Source organism: Panulirus ornatus, chromosome 71 (assembly GCF_036320965.1).
Source record: "Panulirus ornatus isolate Po-2019 chromosome 71, ASM3632096v1, whole genome shotgun sequence".
In the NCBI taxonomy this organism is placed as follows: domain Eukaryota; kingdom Metazoa; phylum Arthropoda; class Malacostraca; order Decapoda; family Palinuridae; genus Panulirus; species Panulirus ornatus.
Genome location: NC_092294.1, coordinates 2,044,802 through 2,060,939, shown reverse-complemented (window position 1 = coordinate 2,060,939; position 16,138 = coordinate 2,044,802). Strand labels below are relative to the sequence as shown.

Here is a 16,138-nt window from a genome sequence, read left to right as displayed (position 1 = left end):
CCTTAGATAAGAGACCATTTTAACTCCTTCTCTGATCCCTTTGCTCTTCCTCTGTCTCTAGGATGTTTTCATCTTAAAATGCCACTTTCTTTTCTGGTAATCCACACGGATTTCGCAGTCTTAGTTCTACTGGTCATGTTCTCTCCCATGTTGCTCACTTCAGGTGGTCCTCTCTATATAATTTCCGTGAAATTTTTGTCGTAACCTCGTAACCCTCTACATATACAAAGCATTTGACAGGGTGTGGCATACACATTTGTTTTCTGAAGTTTCTTGTTTCTTTTTGTGCTTCTCTGTTCGGTGATGCCCTCCTCTGTGGCAGTTTACTGTAGCAGTCGCTAATGGAGCGACTTTTCCCATGTTATCCTACCCACAGTGGTGTTCCTCAAGGTACTCTACTATCGCCTGATCATTCCTCATCCACTACTTACCCTCTTACACACTTCGACTCACTTTTCCTCCCCCACTTCCTTCTGATACTCGTCCTTTTTCTTGTTGTGAAGATATTTCTTCTCCCACGTTGGATCCTTGGAACATCTCAAAGTGAGGGAGTAGTCAGTCACCTACTTAGAATTGGCAGTGCTGAAACGCAGTATGTCTCTGTATCTCTTTCTAAGAATGACTCAAAATACCACATTTTAATGTCGTAATAACGTAAACATGTTGGACATAACTGTATAATCAGCTTTGCAAGGCCTACATCCCAAATGATAGTGGTGCTTTATAGGTTTCTCTCTCTCTCTCTCTCTCTCTCTCTCTCTCTCTCTCTCTCTCTCTCTCTCTCTCTCTCTCTCTCTCTCTCTCTCTCTCTCTCTCTCTCTCTCTCTCTCTCTCTCTCTCTCTCTCTCTCTCTCTCTCTCTCTCTCTCTCTCTCTCTCTCTCTCTCTCTCTCTCTCTCTCTCTCTCTCTCTCTCTCTCTCTCTCTCTCTCTCTCTCTCTCTCTCTCTCTCTCTCTCTCTCTCTCTCTCTCTCTCTCTCTCTCTCTCTCTCTCTCTCTCTCTCTCTCTCTCTCTCTCTCTCTCTCTCTCTCTCTCTCTCTCTCTCTCTCTCTCTCTCTCTCTCTCTCTCTCTCTCTCTCTCTCTCTCTCTCTCTCTCTCTCTCTCTCTCTCTCTCTCTCTCTCTCTCTCTCTCTCTCTCTCTCTCTCTCTCTCTCTCTCTCTCTCTCTCTCTCTCTCTCTCTCTCTCTCTCTCTCTCTCTCTCTCTCTCTCTCTCTCTCTCTCTCTCTCTCTCTCTCTCTCTCTCTCTCTCTCTCTCTCTCTCTCTCTCTCTCTCTCTCTCTCTCTCTCTCTCTCTCTCTCTCTCTCTCTCTCTCTCTCTCTCTCTCTCTCTCTCTCTCTCTCTCTCTCTCTCTCTCTCTCTCTCTCTCTCTCTCTCTCTCTCTCTCTCTCTCTCGTTTCATATCTTCAGGAGTTTTGTTCGTCCTGGTGTGGAGGACTCGGATGATTTTTTTTCCTCCATCTATCTATCTATTAATGGGATTAGAATCAAAAGCTTTCCTTCTCATTAATTCCCTTCGCACTACCCTCTTTATCCATCCCCTTCTGTACATCATCATGCTGTCGTTCTCTCTGTGTTCTACTGGCATCATTTGGGCCACTGTTCTCGTAAGCTGTCTGCTGGCGACCCTTTCAATAAAGGTTGGACAAGAGGCACGAGTCTAGCTGCTGCTTCCCACAGTTTCTGTACGGAAACAAACCACTCGACGCTTAGCCGTAATGATATATCTTTCTTGCCTCAAACGGCTCAGCTTCACTTCCTTCCTTCATCTTTGCAGCTTCATTAATTTTTGCCTTTGAGTCGGACCGGCAAACACCTCCGGAGACTTGATTAATTCTACATTCGTTTTCTCTCCCTTTTCTTCCTTTCACTTGAAATGATATTTAACTGGGGCATCTTTTGCCTGTGTTGTTTGGGTCACTATCATAAAAAAGAAAGAAGAGATCAACAAAGAGGATTTATGCATCAGAAGTGCAGGAGAGAAGTGGAAGGGAGACATCACATGGAAAAAAGGTTCTGTGTGCTTGGGCCCTGAACATGCAAGAGGATGTCAGACGTGCACGGGATAGTGAATTGGAGAGAAGCGATGTGCAGGGGGCGACATGTTGTCACCGGTCTAAACCAGGGTATTTGAAGCGGCCGGGGAGAAACCATAGAAAGGTCTATGAGGACTGTATAATTTGTTAGTTTGTGCTAAATTCATAACCCACTGATTTGTATATACGTGACAGATAATGTATTTCTGTATTTCATTCGTTTTGTATTGTGAAAATTTTCGAATATGTTTCAGAGTCAGATTGAAGAACGAGACTTCCAGATCATAACAGATTATATGAAGGAAAGTAATGTGGCTGTGAACATACATCAGCAGATCATATATAGAATATACTCAGATAACAGACAGTGTTTACTGTCGTTGCTGAGGATGATATCATGCATACAACCCCGCGATCTGACCCATGTTTATGATGTGGTTTAGATACAACTTCATATTTCCGGATATTATCATGCATAACCGCGGCCGACTGTAAGGTGCTTGATGGAAGGAGTCTGCATCAGTGTGATCTTTATGGATATACTCAGGCGTGGCTGGCCTGCAAGATCTCGATCGTGGATGGAGTGCGATCATTTCGCGTGATCACCTCATAAACAGCGACGATTTATATATTGCAGGGCAATGACGTTAACCTGGAAGTATTATACATTAACGCATGAGAGTCAGTTAAGGTACGTAGGTTTACTGTGTTATACTCGAACGTGTTAACCTCAGGTATACTATGCGAATCTACATCTAAATTCCTGTTTATGTTTTCATTTGTAGAGGGAATAGAGTTCGACCAAGCTGTAGTTTTAACTCATAACGGTTATGTTCTACATTCAGTGCGGTATACACCCCGCTATCGACCTTATCTACACAGCACTTTACCATGTTAGTGATGATGTTTCTGGCTGAGGTACTGTGGCCCCTGTGGGTGTGAGGTAGCGTGTTCGTCAGTAGCGTGGTGCCACACCATCGTCTGGCTGGGGTAGTGTGGCCTCTGTGGGTGTGAGGTAGCGTGTCCGTCAGTAGCGTGGTGCCACACCATCGTCTGGCTGGGGTACTGTGGCCCCTGTGGGTGTGAGGTAGCGTGTCCGTCAGTAGCGTGGTGCCACACCATCGTCTGGCTGGGGTAGTGTGGCCTCTGTGGGTGTGAGGTAGCGTGTCCGTCAGTAGCGTGGTGCCACACCAACGCCTGGCTCAAGATAACTAATCCATTGCATGTCGTAAAGTGTCTTTTATAGCCTGAAGCCACAGTGCTGTACCTGACGTGCTGCTCCGATGCTAACATCTACCAACATAGAGCTTTATATCCCTAGTGACCAACAATATTCGTCTCATATTTCCTACTGAATGTCATTCTAGTGTTGGCAAGTGTGAGCCAGTGTGATGGATTGTGTACATGTGGTTATGTATGTGGCTCTGTATCGGTTTTCTTTTTCAATACGTGTGTGTGTAGGTTGTGATAGTGCGTTGTAGTGCTTAGTGTTGCTGACCATGATTCACACGCCTGGGTTCGCATCCTGGTCGCGAAAATCGGTCCAATGCTAATCCCAGCTATTAGTACTTTCTTTAGGGCTGGTTGGTTATTGGATGGCAGGCTTAGACTGGTGTGTGTGTATGTGTGTGTGTGTGTAGGCATGATGCATACACACAAGGTTAAAAGATAGAGCAGCATGGATGTAAAATTCTCTCTGCTAGTAACACAGTAACACACAAATAGTAAACACACACATACACACACACACACACACACACACACACACACACACACACACACACACACACACACACACACATTACGTAAACGTATATATTTCTCTTCTTTCATATTTGTTCGCCGCTTCCCATGTTAACGAGGTAGCTTCAGGAACAGCTGGGAGATTGGCCTCATTTGCTTCCTTCTATTCTCTAACTGTCAAGCGTGTTGCGCCAAGACCACAACCTCCTTTGCACAACTAGGACCAAGTGATCTTCCCATGGTCATCATATTCCCTGGTTTAGTCCATTGACGGCACTTCACAGCATGGTTCCATTTTCTTCTATCCCGTGCACTCCTTGCACCCTACTGCATGTTCAGGCACCAAACTTTCAAAACGTTTTACACTCTATCCTTCCATCTCCAGTTTGGTCTCCCCATTATGATTGTTCCCTCTATTTTTGACTCGTATATCTTCTGTCAACCTCTCCTCGCTCACCAGTGTCCAAACCACTGCAGCACACCATCTCTTTCAATCACACTCTTCTTGTTACCACATCCCCATTTCCTCCATACTCTATCATTTCTTACTCGATCAACCTTCCTTACACCATATTGTGTGTGTGTGTATATATATATATATATATATATATATATATATATATATATATATATATATATATATATATATATATATATATTTAAATATTATATGTATACATATTTGCTGGTCAAACCACAAGGAAACGAAAAATACGATGTGTCAACCCTTCCGTATTGTTACATCCTCAGAACTGAGTACAAATAGAGAACCAGATTATAATACACCAGCCGCCACTGGGCGGGGCCAGCGAATGAATTAAGAAACAGGTGAAGGGATTAGGCCACAGGTCACCCTCGACCACCTCACCTCACCTCATGTTACAAACTCAGGTTAACCTGTGTTTTAGGAAACACATTTTAATTTTCTTTTCCCTATAAGCTTATCTAATGTATATGAACCTACATTTTGATTCATATTGATGTCTCCGTGTTTGATGAGCTACGTTTCAACAGTATTTCCTTCTGTTACTGCGTTATTGTATGTGATAACACTGCTCCAGTCAATTTGATGACCAAAGTCTGTAAGGTGAACAAATATTGCAATATTCTTTAACATAACTAAAACTTTATATGCAGTTTAACGATGATATTAAGAACCTTATCAGTTTAACCAATGTAAAAATGATCACACTCTTTACAGGGGATGTTGTACACACATCCCTTCTGAGAAGTTACATAGTCTCTGATAAGACTTTCCCTGACCGTATCATGATTGCTGAAGACTAGATTGTCTGGTAGACTCGGGAAAGTTCCCTCTCAAGACTGAGACAGACTATGCATTCGCCATCTTCGACTGTAATATTTACAGGGATGAAAATAACCTAAAATTTAGCATATATCGCAAACCCATAAATGTCTATTCATATATTCACCATTACTGCGTACTGTGTTTTTGTCAGTGTCGCTTAGAGCATTTCGCATATGTCGTCCAGAATTCATTGATGATGAACGCTGCAATATCTGTGACTTTGGTTATAAATAATGATATCCCAACATTTCTTCGATTCAGTTTGTAATTTTGCTAGAAAGACTTTTTTATTAAATTCAACATAAAGAACCTTTTGTGAACAAAAACGTAGTAGTATTACCCTGTTGTGAGAACTTATATATATATATATATATATATATATATATATATATATATATATATATATATATATATATATATATATATATATATATATATATATGTGTGTGTGTGTGTGTGTGTGTGTGTGTGTGTGTGTGTGTGTGTGTATGTATGTATATATATGAGAGAGAGAGAGAGAGAGAGAGAGAGAGAGAGAGAGAGAGAGAGAGAGAGAGAGAGAGAGAGAGAGAGAGAGAGAGAGAGAGAGAGAGAAGCTTTTAGAAACAGTGATAAGTTTTCATCCAGTTCTGTGGGGCTTGGGTGTGGATAGGGAGCTGTTGTTTCGGTGCATTACACATGACAGCTGAAGAATGGATGGTTTTGCACGGGGTGGTTGTATTGTTGACTGGTTTGTTAGGGCTTTCAGCGTATGTATGAATCATGGTGAGATGCTTGAGGATTGGCGGAATGTTTGTATAGTGCCATTGTATAAAAGCAAGGGGGACAAAACTGAGTTTAAACTACAGATGTATCAGTTTTTTTAAGTGTACCTGGCAGGTAATAGCTGTATTAGAGAGGGTGAAGATATGTACGGGGCATTACAGTAAGAAGGAACAGCTTGGTTTCAGAGATGGTAGAGGATGTGTGGCTCAGATGTTTGTTTTGAAGACTGTACGTGAGAAATACTTAGGGAAACAGAAGGATCTGTGTGTGGATTTATGGATCTGGAGAAAGCATAAGATAACGTTGTTAATGATGTCTTGTGGAAGAAGGTCTTTCGAACATATGATATAGGAAGAAGCGTGTTAGAATCCCAACTAACCAGTGAACAAGAACACAGTCACCCTTTTCTTAAGAAACTCAATTGCAATACCTTACAGTCACTACTAAGCATATTCAATATGCTTAGTAGTACTCTTTCATTTGCATCTACAAAACTGGTCATTTGTTAACATTTGAAACAATCTTCCCGGCAGGTTCCTGTAGGAAAGGTGGGGACAAGAGCGAGACGACGCCGGTAAGCAGCGGTGGTAGCGTTACAGGAGGTGGCGGGAGCGGCACTGAGGCAGGAGGCGGCGGTGTGGGCCCAGTTATTGTCAGCGGCACGCGTGTGGTGGGCACGGGCGGAGCAGTGGGCATGGTGAGGGCTGTCGACGATGGCACCTTCGGCTCCTGCAACGGTGACCTCCTCACTACCACATCCAGAGACTCACTGCTGGGGACACGCAGTAAACAGGTGAGTGTCGTGTGTTCAACGGTGCCAGTAGATGCCATGGACCTTGTCGTTAGCCAGTGAATGGTGTCCATCACCCGGAGTAATAGGTGTCAGGGATCCGTAGTGGACCCGTGAGTGGCATCCGTCAGCCAGGCAGGGGAGTGGTGGCTGGATGCCCGTGTGACGTGCCTCTCACCTCGTACCGACTGGAGTAATTGGTATTTGTTACGACTAACACTGTCAATTTTCTGTCCAGGTGGATCTTTTTCAGTAATCTAATCACACACAACGTCTTTCAGTCTTAAAGTTCGTAAAATATATCTATGTCACTTTGGGAAATGTGATGTATCAAACCAAGAACATATAACGTATATTATATTCAGCCAGGTTCAGTTTGGATTAGCCATGGGAACGGTAGGTCGTCCAAGACACAATGCTACCTCATTAACTCGTAATGATGGTTCTTCACCTCACTCGATATACCTGTCTTGTTCATTCCCCTTTGCATCAGACTTGATGATGTATTGGAAACCTGTTGTCTCATTATGATCATCACATTTCACTGTCGCATCTCCCTGGTGTTCACTTGAAGTGGTCTTACATCACAAAACAACTTGATGTTTTGTTCATAGGACTTGGTTACATTGCTCCCATCCATGGAATTGCTCTTCCCCCCCCCCCCCCCCCTGCTCGGGATCGAACCCAGGATCATATGAATGGTTACAATGTTGAACCAGACAAATGTTATTCATCTCCGACCACGTTTTCTATGGTTCCCGTCGTCTCTTTCTCTCACAACCACTCAGCGAGAAGTAACCACTGAAGTATTTGCTCTGAATCGACTTAATGCACTCTGGCGTCATCAGTTCAATACAGAATATGTAATGACATGGTTTGGAATAAGCCAACGGGTTACTCTTCTCTTCTTGGTCGTCAGTCAACAGAAGACCTCGTTGGTCACAGAAAACGCGGTGTGAAATGGGTAACGTTTGTCTGGCCAGGTTCGAGTGAAGACACTTTCGCTAAGGTTGTATAATCAAGAGGAAGTACATTATACCGTAAATTTCCTTCCTGCTTCAGGTGTCCCTTTGGTTCTTGTGAGAGTCCTGCAGCGCCCAGGGAGATGGCCACGTACAACAATCTGGACCACAGGTCATAAATTGTTGCGATGTCTGTGCGTCTATGTGCGCAGAGTGCAGAGTAATTGTGTGGTAAATGCTCAGTGTCTTCTTTATGGTCGTTGAATTGTGGGCATCAAGTGTATTGGGATATGTTGAAACGGTCTTTGTGGTGTTGTAGTGATGGGTGATTTCCAATGCGTAAGCGGGAGAAAATGATTCTTGTTTGCCTGGGGAGTGTGGTTTCTGATGAGTGTATGTTTTGTGAGTTGGGATGTCGTCTTTTAGTGCTTGTCGGATTATTATAGTGTATGTGTGTTTTGTCTTCGTTATATGTGTTTGAGGTGAGTGGAATCTGTGGGTAGAGGTTATGAGAGTGTGAGGCAGGAGTAAGCTTTCATTTCTGGTAAGTTATAGTTAGTTATAGAGTGGTTTACATGGGAGAGGTCTTAGTGTTGTTCCATAGAACTGAGTACCAAGCATGATGAGGTGAGAGTGTACTGGGAGGTTCTTTATTTCTTTGTAAGTTTGTCGAATGTTTGTGGTTGTTATCTAGCCAGTGATTGTCCTGAAAGTATTGCTTTGTGTAGTTTTCTATATTTGCTTTTGAAAAGGTGGGAGACCAGGTAGGTGAAGCTTAGTTTAAAGTGGAGTTGATGAATTGCTTGTAGAGGATATTAAGGGATTCTTTATCTTGCCCAGATCTGGTGCCAGTTAATGCTTTGAGAGCGTTTACTATGTGTGTAAAATTTTGTGTTGATTTTTTGATGTTAGTGAATGTCATGTGTTGTCGTATGTGATGCCTAGACTGGTTCATTTTTTTCTCAGTGGCAAAACTGTCCATTCAAAGTGACTGGAGGATGTAAGTTGGACTGATGTCAGTCTGGTGTTTAAAGAGTGATGGAAGACCTCTTTGAAGAGGCGAACGTTCTGTTGTAGGTGAGCCTTTGTTCCAGTTGTGTAAAACAGTTTTACATGTTTGTTGTTGTTGCTGCTGTGGTTTCAGGGTGTTGTGGTTTGATTGTGAGGTCGTCTTCATACGAAGCATCCTTCATGTTAAGGTTTGCTGAGGTAATGAAATCGTGTAGGAAAACAGTGAAAAGAGTTGGAGAAAGCACTGCTCCTTGAGGAACTTTATGATAAAGTGAGGTGAATCTATCATTAGTGACTCTGGCATGGAGATTAATTGTAGAATTAACCAACCACTTTTCTTCATTGTTGTGGAGGGTCGTGTCAAGTATTTTTGTAGGTATGTGTCAGATGCTTTGTTGATTTCTATTGTCACAAGGAAGTTGAACCCATTTCGAATATGTTGCTTGATCTCAGTTCTTAGTGTGTTGGAAGAGTGCTTAGGTCTGAGGCTGAGTTGTGTGGGTGAGACTGGGATGTTTTGTTTGATTCTGTTGTAGATCAGTTTTACCACAGAGTTTGATACTGAGCAGTAGAAGGAGGGAGAGTTGGGTGGTTTGCAGGGTTTTAGGATTGGTGTAATGTTAGCAAGATTCCATATCTTATCTAGTGTGTTGACAGGAGTAGTTAAAGGTATCTGTAAGTGGCTGGTTTGTGTAGAGGACATAGTGCTTTATGTAGAAGTTTAGTATGTCGTCTGGCTCTTTAGCAGGAGACTTATTTAAAGTCTCAGTGTATCAGTGGCGGTGAAGGATGATAGGAAATTGTTTCTGGATGGATCTTGTGGAGATTTTTCATGACCCCTCCTGTTTAGGGATGTGGTTAGTTTGTGGCAGATTTTTGAGTTAATAGGTACTAAATCTGTAGATTTTTAGTCATCGTTCTGTCATTCATTATCTGTCTGTAGCTGAGAATCATTTCACATTATGTGATGTGAATAAAGCCTCATTACCTCTTGATACATGTCCTCATCTTGAGCAGAGGGTAAAGAACTGAAAGGTTCTCCGTGTCTTTGGACATTTTTTTAAACTCTAATTACCCATAAGAATCGAGGCAGCCAGTGAGACTCCCACTTTTTCTTAGAAGAATATACACTCATAGATCTAGACCTTTCATACAATATCAGGGCTTCTGACATGTATATATTTCTATTGGTAATAATCTATTTACGTATTCTTCCACTAGCTTCATGTATTTTAGACACCATTTTCATCCTTTTCTCTTTTTCTTTTTTACTGAAATAGGTTTTATCGTTTTTAATCTGGTCTATGATCCTATTACTTCAAAAACTTATCTCGTTACATACCTGGAATTTTCAACTTTACACATTACCATGGTGTTCATCATACATCGCCACGTGGCTTGTTATGAAGCTTGTTCACCCAGTTGGTTATTGTTAACTTCCATTCCAGTTTAACTTATCTGAAATGGTATCATGGTTTGGTTGTGACGTCTTCTCTGTCGGTTAGCGTAATCTTGATAAGCTCTCCACTTGCATTTGGGTTTTGCCTTCCAGGACCTATTACCCTCCTCCTTTCCTACTCTTTTCATAGCTTTCTTTTTTCACCACACCCCAAAGAGCTCTCCAAGACTCTTCTCCCAAATGATTCAACTCTCAAAATCTTTACCTCTAGTCACAATCACGGGATATTTGCATAGGTGTATCTTCATGATCTTTCTCGATAATGTTTTCATTCCAGTTTTCTTGGCATTATTATTGGCATTATTATTCGTCTCTCATGCTTCAGAACAGCATCTCGAGCGTTCTTGTCTCTTATGCTTCGGAACAGATTCTCGGGGCCTTATTACCATCAGTAGAACTTTGTATTTCTAACATGGCCCTTATCCCATAACCTTTCTGAAACTTTCTCATCGATCCTTAGACTTCAGTTTTCCAATTATGCTTGATCAGTTATCGACTTAAAAAATTCGTCTTTGCTTTATACTCTCAGAAAACGTCAACTAACTATCTATCATTAACTCTAATACCTGCTTTTATGAGGTGGATCGGGTACATACAGCCTCATAGATCAGTCACAAGTACCCTCAACTTATGCTTAGTATATCGAAATATATGGTGGAATTCCACATTGATATAATCTCTTCCTGCTCTCTCACTTAGCATTGTTGGTCGATTTCTTATATGAGACCAAATATTATCACTACAGTAGTAAACAAAATGCTTCCACCTTCAACTGGAATAACCCAAGCACAAACCTTGCAGTACATCTGTCTGTCTCTGTTGCAGGATTTCATCTCGCGTTCATCTGCCTTGATATATGTCTCCTTGATCCTAACACAGTGTGTGTGCTTCAGGGAGCACACACACTGTGTTATGCAGACTGTGTACTCCTTCATAAACACTTACTGCATACTGATGTATGATGTATACTTTCTGACTGAAGCTTACTGAGTGTTAAGGGTTTATGCATAACATAGATTTGCATATTCTATTACTGATATGGATAATTCATTATATTTTCCATCGATAATGTAGTTAATATTACTTTGCATTGCTCTGTAAACGATCTCTACTGAATAGCCCATATTGTGCATTGTATAACATGTATATTCTGTATATCTTCTAATCTAATCCATGAACGAATAGTGCTCTATATTCTAGGCTGAATATTAAATGCACCAGCAATGATATATGTTTGCAATTACTCTGGTTCTGTACCATAAATGGGTACGCCATGACTGCCTCAAGCCCTAGCATTTAGTAGTATTAATCCTCGAACCGAATTTTCATAACAGTGATTCACTTTAGTTCGAATCAGACAACTGTTTTCATGATTCAGGTCGTGTATTCCCATATTCAAACTCTCATTCCCTGACTCACTTTGACTACTCCTTGGCCAACTCACGTCTCGTACCTGCGCATGAATTAGGCTGAGCACTTCAGAGGTGATCTTACCTACGTCCTCCTGCAGGGGGAGATGCTCGAGAGCTTCCGCGGAGGAAACACGACCCTGCCCATCCTGGGGGTGCAGCAGCTGGGGGAGGACCCAGGCAGGCACGTCGTCCTGGAAGGTGGGTTGCTTACTGTATAAATGTGTGTGTGTGTGTGTGTGTGTGTGTGTGTGTGTGTGTGTGTGTGTGTGTGTGTGTTTCTGTGCATTTAAGTACTGATTCTTTGCTCTATCGTAATACTGTCTTGTGTATTTCGAGGAGAATGTTTACAGTCTTGATTTCCCCGTCTTCAAACCTCTTGTGTATACGTGTGAGTGTGTGTGTGTGTGTGTGTGTGTGTGTGTGTGTGTGTGTGTATGAATCAGTAGTTACGTAGATATAATATCGTTTATATTTAGAGATAAAGTAAGCTTATATTTAAGGTGTAAGATTAGCCAGAATGGAATCGGAAGTCTTGCTCATCATTACCTCTCGTGTTATCATCTTTAAACCATCCATTCATGTCCTGCTTGAGGTTTATGTCCTCTCTCGCTCTCTGTTCTGCAAGGATTGTATCGGCCTCTGCTAACGTGACGAGTCTTGTGTGCTTGTATTCCAGCTATTGATGTCTGAACATGCTCCTGCTTCCTCTAGTTTCTGTGTAGAGAGCAGCCACATGAGGATTAACCGTTATGAGAACCTCTCTTTCCCCCTTTCAAACAGCGAAGCTTTGGAGTTTTCTTCCACTTTCCGTCTTCCTATTTTTCTGTAACTTTTCCACCGACGTACTTAAGGATCTCGCACTTTTCACTCTCCCTTTGATCCAAGTTGGCCACAACTAGGGCATGATTTTACCTCGTGCCATTTTCTGTTATTGTGAACAGAAAAGTTGGAAATATTATTAGATATATTCTTGCTGGAAGTCGAGTATCGAGTGTGATGTATTAAGTGTTTTTCACGGTGATATGTTTATACTGTAGTAATGACGGAAACATCAGTCTTCAAGCAGTATTCTTTACCCTTCATTCATCTTTCTCGTCTCGAAAAGTCCCAGTATGTTCAAGTTCCTTTCTGTCATTATTTCATTCACTTCCTCTACTTTCCCTCTTCTTGTCGACGCGTTGGCTGTAGCTGCTGTAATGGTATTTCATTTTCGCGAACCAAATCCATGTCCATCTCCACGGCAATCCGTCTTGTTATTTATCATCGTGTTCTGTGGCTCAGTTTGCGTTACTTGACTGTGATGGGTCCACCAGCTGCTGGCTGCGTCTCTCCTGGTTATTTAGGACTGGTAATGAATTGCCTCTTAAGGGTATAGGATTTCTCTAAAGGATTTGCAGGTAGACGATCTAGTCTGATTAAGCTGTTACATCTCTGTACATATATTGAATTTAACGAGCTATGCAAATGAAATACATTTTGTGAAAAAGAAAATTCTTGGCTACTTTTCACTCGTGTCAGTGCTGTGTTATGTACTTAGAACTACTATGAGAGGCTGTTTTACTGTAGCTCTGTAAATGTTTGCGATTCAGGTGTTTAGCTGTCATTCCCATAATAAGTTGTCATGTTTGGACCTGTAGCTATCATTCCTGGGCTTAGTTTTCATTTCCTTGATTAAGATTATCACTAAGTGTCTTCCTGCGTTGGGTCATCGCCTAATCTCACAAGAACATGTTTTTCTGCATGCGACAGATCGCTCTTTCTCTGTGTCGTATACAACGAAATATTAACTCTCATCAACACCAAAAGTTTTAAGCATCATGAATGTCTGACTCTCCGTTGTACGGGAATCAAACATCTAGTGCGGTCGCCTTGCGTTGAAGTGTACAGCTACGCTAACAGGAACACGTTGTTGATATATTCTCTGTTCCCAGGTATGCGTCCCTTGGGATCTTCGCTGAGTACGTCGTGCTCCAGCTTCCGCACCGGCGTTCATGTGGGCGGGATGAGCAGCGTGCCAACGGTGGGTAGCGGGGTCATGGGTGGCGTGTCAGGCCTAATGGGAACTCCAGGTCTGATAAACACACCGGCTACCTCCTCATCTCCTCTTCTGCAAGTGACTTTAGTTCCTGAGAATGTCGCTAAGGACCGCGGTCCACAGTCTTCGCGAGGAAATGAAGGTGTTAGTGTGTTGTGAGCTTCACCTCGAACCACAGAGACCAGTGTGGTTGAATCACAGTTTCTCGTGGTTCCTGATGGATGGAGCGTAGTACCACAGGGAACACTGGACGCTCATGGCCTGCCTGGACCGCAGGAACCTGTCAGTGCTGAAGAATTCTGTGCCCGACAGAGATCACTGGCTGCTGATGGCAGGTGTGGTACACAGCAACCAGTGGCAGCTAAGAGCGGGAGTAGACTACAGAAATGATCTGGGTCCTCAAGTTCGCCCTTAGCCACAGTGACGAGTGGCTGATGCTTGGCAAAGGACGCGCAGTCTTAGCTGGAAAGACAGTGACGATTGGATGGTAAATGTCAATTGAAACCCCGAGATCACTGGCTGTCGAATATGGACCAGAAGTTATTAAAGACTGGCCATGATTGCAGGATAACAGAATCTCATGAGGGAATTTCTTGACCATAGCAATCAATGAGTGCGGGAGAACAGCCAGGATAATAGGATATCATTAGCTTTTGAAGGTTCGTCTGGACCAAAAGGGGACCAAGAACTGATGAGGGATGGCTTGGAATACGAAGCACAGTAGAGGCTGTGGGCCACAGGAACCAATAATTACTGAAGAACTTCGTCGACTCTGAAATCAGTAGCTGACGAAGGATCGGCTGAATCACAAGGATTATGACCATATAAGTCTCTACTTTCACTGAATCGTAAGCACTTACAGTGACTCTACTCCCACATATACATGGATATACTGAGGTATATCCGAGGTATGACTGACATCCAGGAACAGCGTTGTCCACACTGTTTCTATACGACATTGCTTGGCCTCCTTGATCCACAAAATGCAATGTGAAAGTCTCGTTTATTTTCCTGAAAGACCTAAACTTAAGTTCTACTGAATATTATGTACACATAAGACAACATATTAAGTGATTGTAGGATATTTTGCATATTATAGTCAGGGTGTATCAACACTTTTCATTATTACAAAGTACTATGCTGTGATTAATTTGTGTTATATTGTGCTGTTGATTTTAAAATCGGTGAAAGAAAATCCTGATACTGTGTTCTGAGACGTAGCGATCTGTTTTGAGAATGATACCGTGTGGTTATGTGAAATTAGCTGAGAGTTCTTTTGGCTTGCAAGATATAATGCATTTTGAATATTGACGTCACTCAGGAATTCAAGAGGCCAATTACCGTAGTAGATTTGGAAAATTAAGTAAGTACAGAAGCAGGCGGCTGTCGAGACGATAACGGAGACGACTTTCCAAATGTTCGTAGAGTCAGGCGTAACCTGTGAATCGTGAGTGTGTGGGGCAAGCGGTCGTCTTCAGACCAGTGGCTGGCTGTCGGAGGTCTGAGGCAAGAGTCACATGCCCTGCTGGTGGTGTCCTACCGGCGATAAGGCAAAGTTGAGCAGTTCATCCCACGCCGCTGACCACCACAAGCAAACGTTAGTCTCATTGAGAACTTCCAGGCGTCTACAGACCACCGCTAATGTATTACCACACTGTATGTTCCCATGGACCAGTGAGGCGATCCATGTAGTGTGGGTGTGGCAGACAAAGATCACTGCTGACACTAGACTGTGGTAAACATGAAGGAAACGCTCCTGTACCAAGAGCCAGTCACATCTCTCACGAAACATTACTGATTTATATGACAAAGGATCATAGTGTGTAATGATTTATATGACAGAGGATCATACTGTGTGATGATTTATATGTCAGAGATTTATACTGTGTCATTTTGTTCTCAGTATCAGGTAAGAATCAGTATCAAACACCATATATATATATATATATATATATATATATACATATATATATATATATATATATATATATATATATATATATATATATATATATATATATATATATATATATATATATATATATATATGTATATATATATATATATATATATATATATATATATATATATATATATATATATATATATATATATATATACACACACACACACCACACAATGTTTAGAGAATGACAGGAAAATAATTGTTTAAGTCAGGTCATTATGTAAATCCAAACATGCTCCTTTATTTTGTCAGTAACACAAATAGAAACAACTTCATACACCAACATATCTCTCAGGGTTGAAGTAAAGTATATAGAAGGTTTACAGATAACAGAAGCATATAGTCAGACAAACCGCTAGACAGTGTTCAGCTCATTGCATGTGAGTGAGTGTATTTTCACTGAAAACTTTTATATATACATAATGACAAGAGTTCCTGAATCGTAGAGGACAGTTACCAGTTTCTCATGTCACAATGATAACTGAGTCGTATGACAGAACCAGGAAGTGAGATGATGACATTGCTTACACGAAAGTCCAACTGCCACACAGGAAATTTCCAGTGTCAATATAAAAGATAAGTGGCGATAACTGGCAATGGGTGGATACGGAGAGTGGTATAACGATGACTGAGGACACTGTGTTAGAGAAA

At 41.8% G+C, this 16,138-nt stretch overlaps 1 protein-coding gene across 5 annotated transcripts in view; it reads left to right on the top strand.

Annotated features, from left to right (window-relative positions):
- Positions 1 to 15,461, top strand: part of LOC139747993 (uncharacterized) — a 585,795-nt gene extending 570,334 nt beyond the window's left edge. For all 5 annotated transcript variants that reach the window (XM_071660527.1, XM_071660528.1, XM_071660529.1 and 2 more), the window contains 3 exons: positions 6,386 to 6,645; positions 11,585 to 11,684; positions 13,418 to 15,461. In XM_071660527.1, the coding sequence (XP_071516628.1) occupies positions 6,386 to 6,645; positions 11,585 to 11,684; positions 13,418 to 13,680 (623 nt within the window). In that variant the 3' untranslated portion in view covers positions 13,681 to 15,461. The remainder of the gene's footprint in view (positions 1 to 6,385; positions 6,646 to 11,584; positions 11,685 to 13,417) is intronic.
- Positions 15,462 to 16,138: the final 677 nt, after the last annotated feature.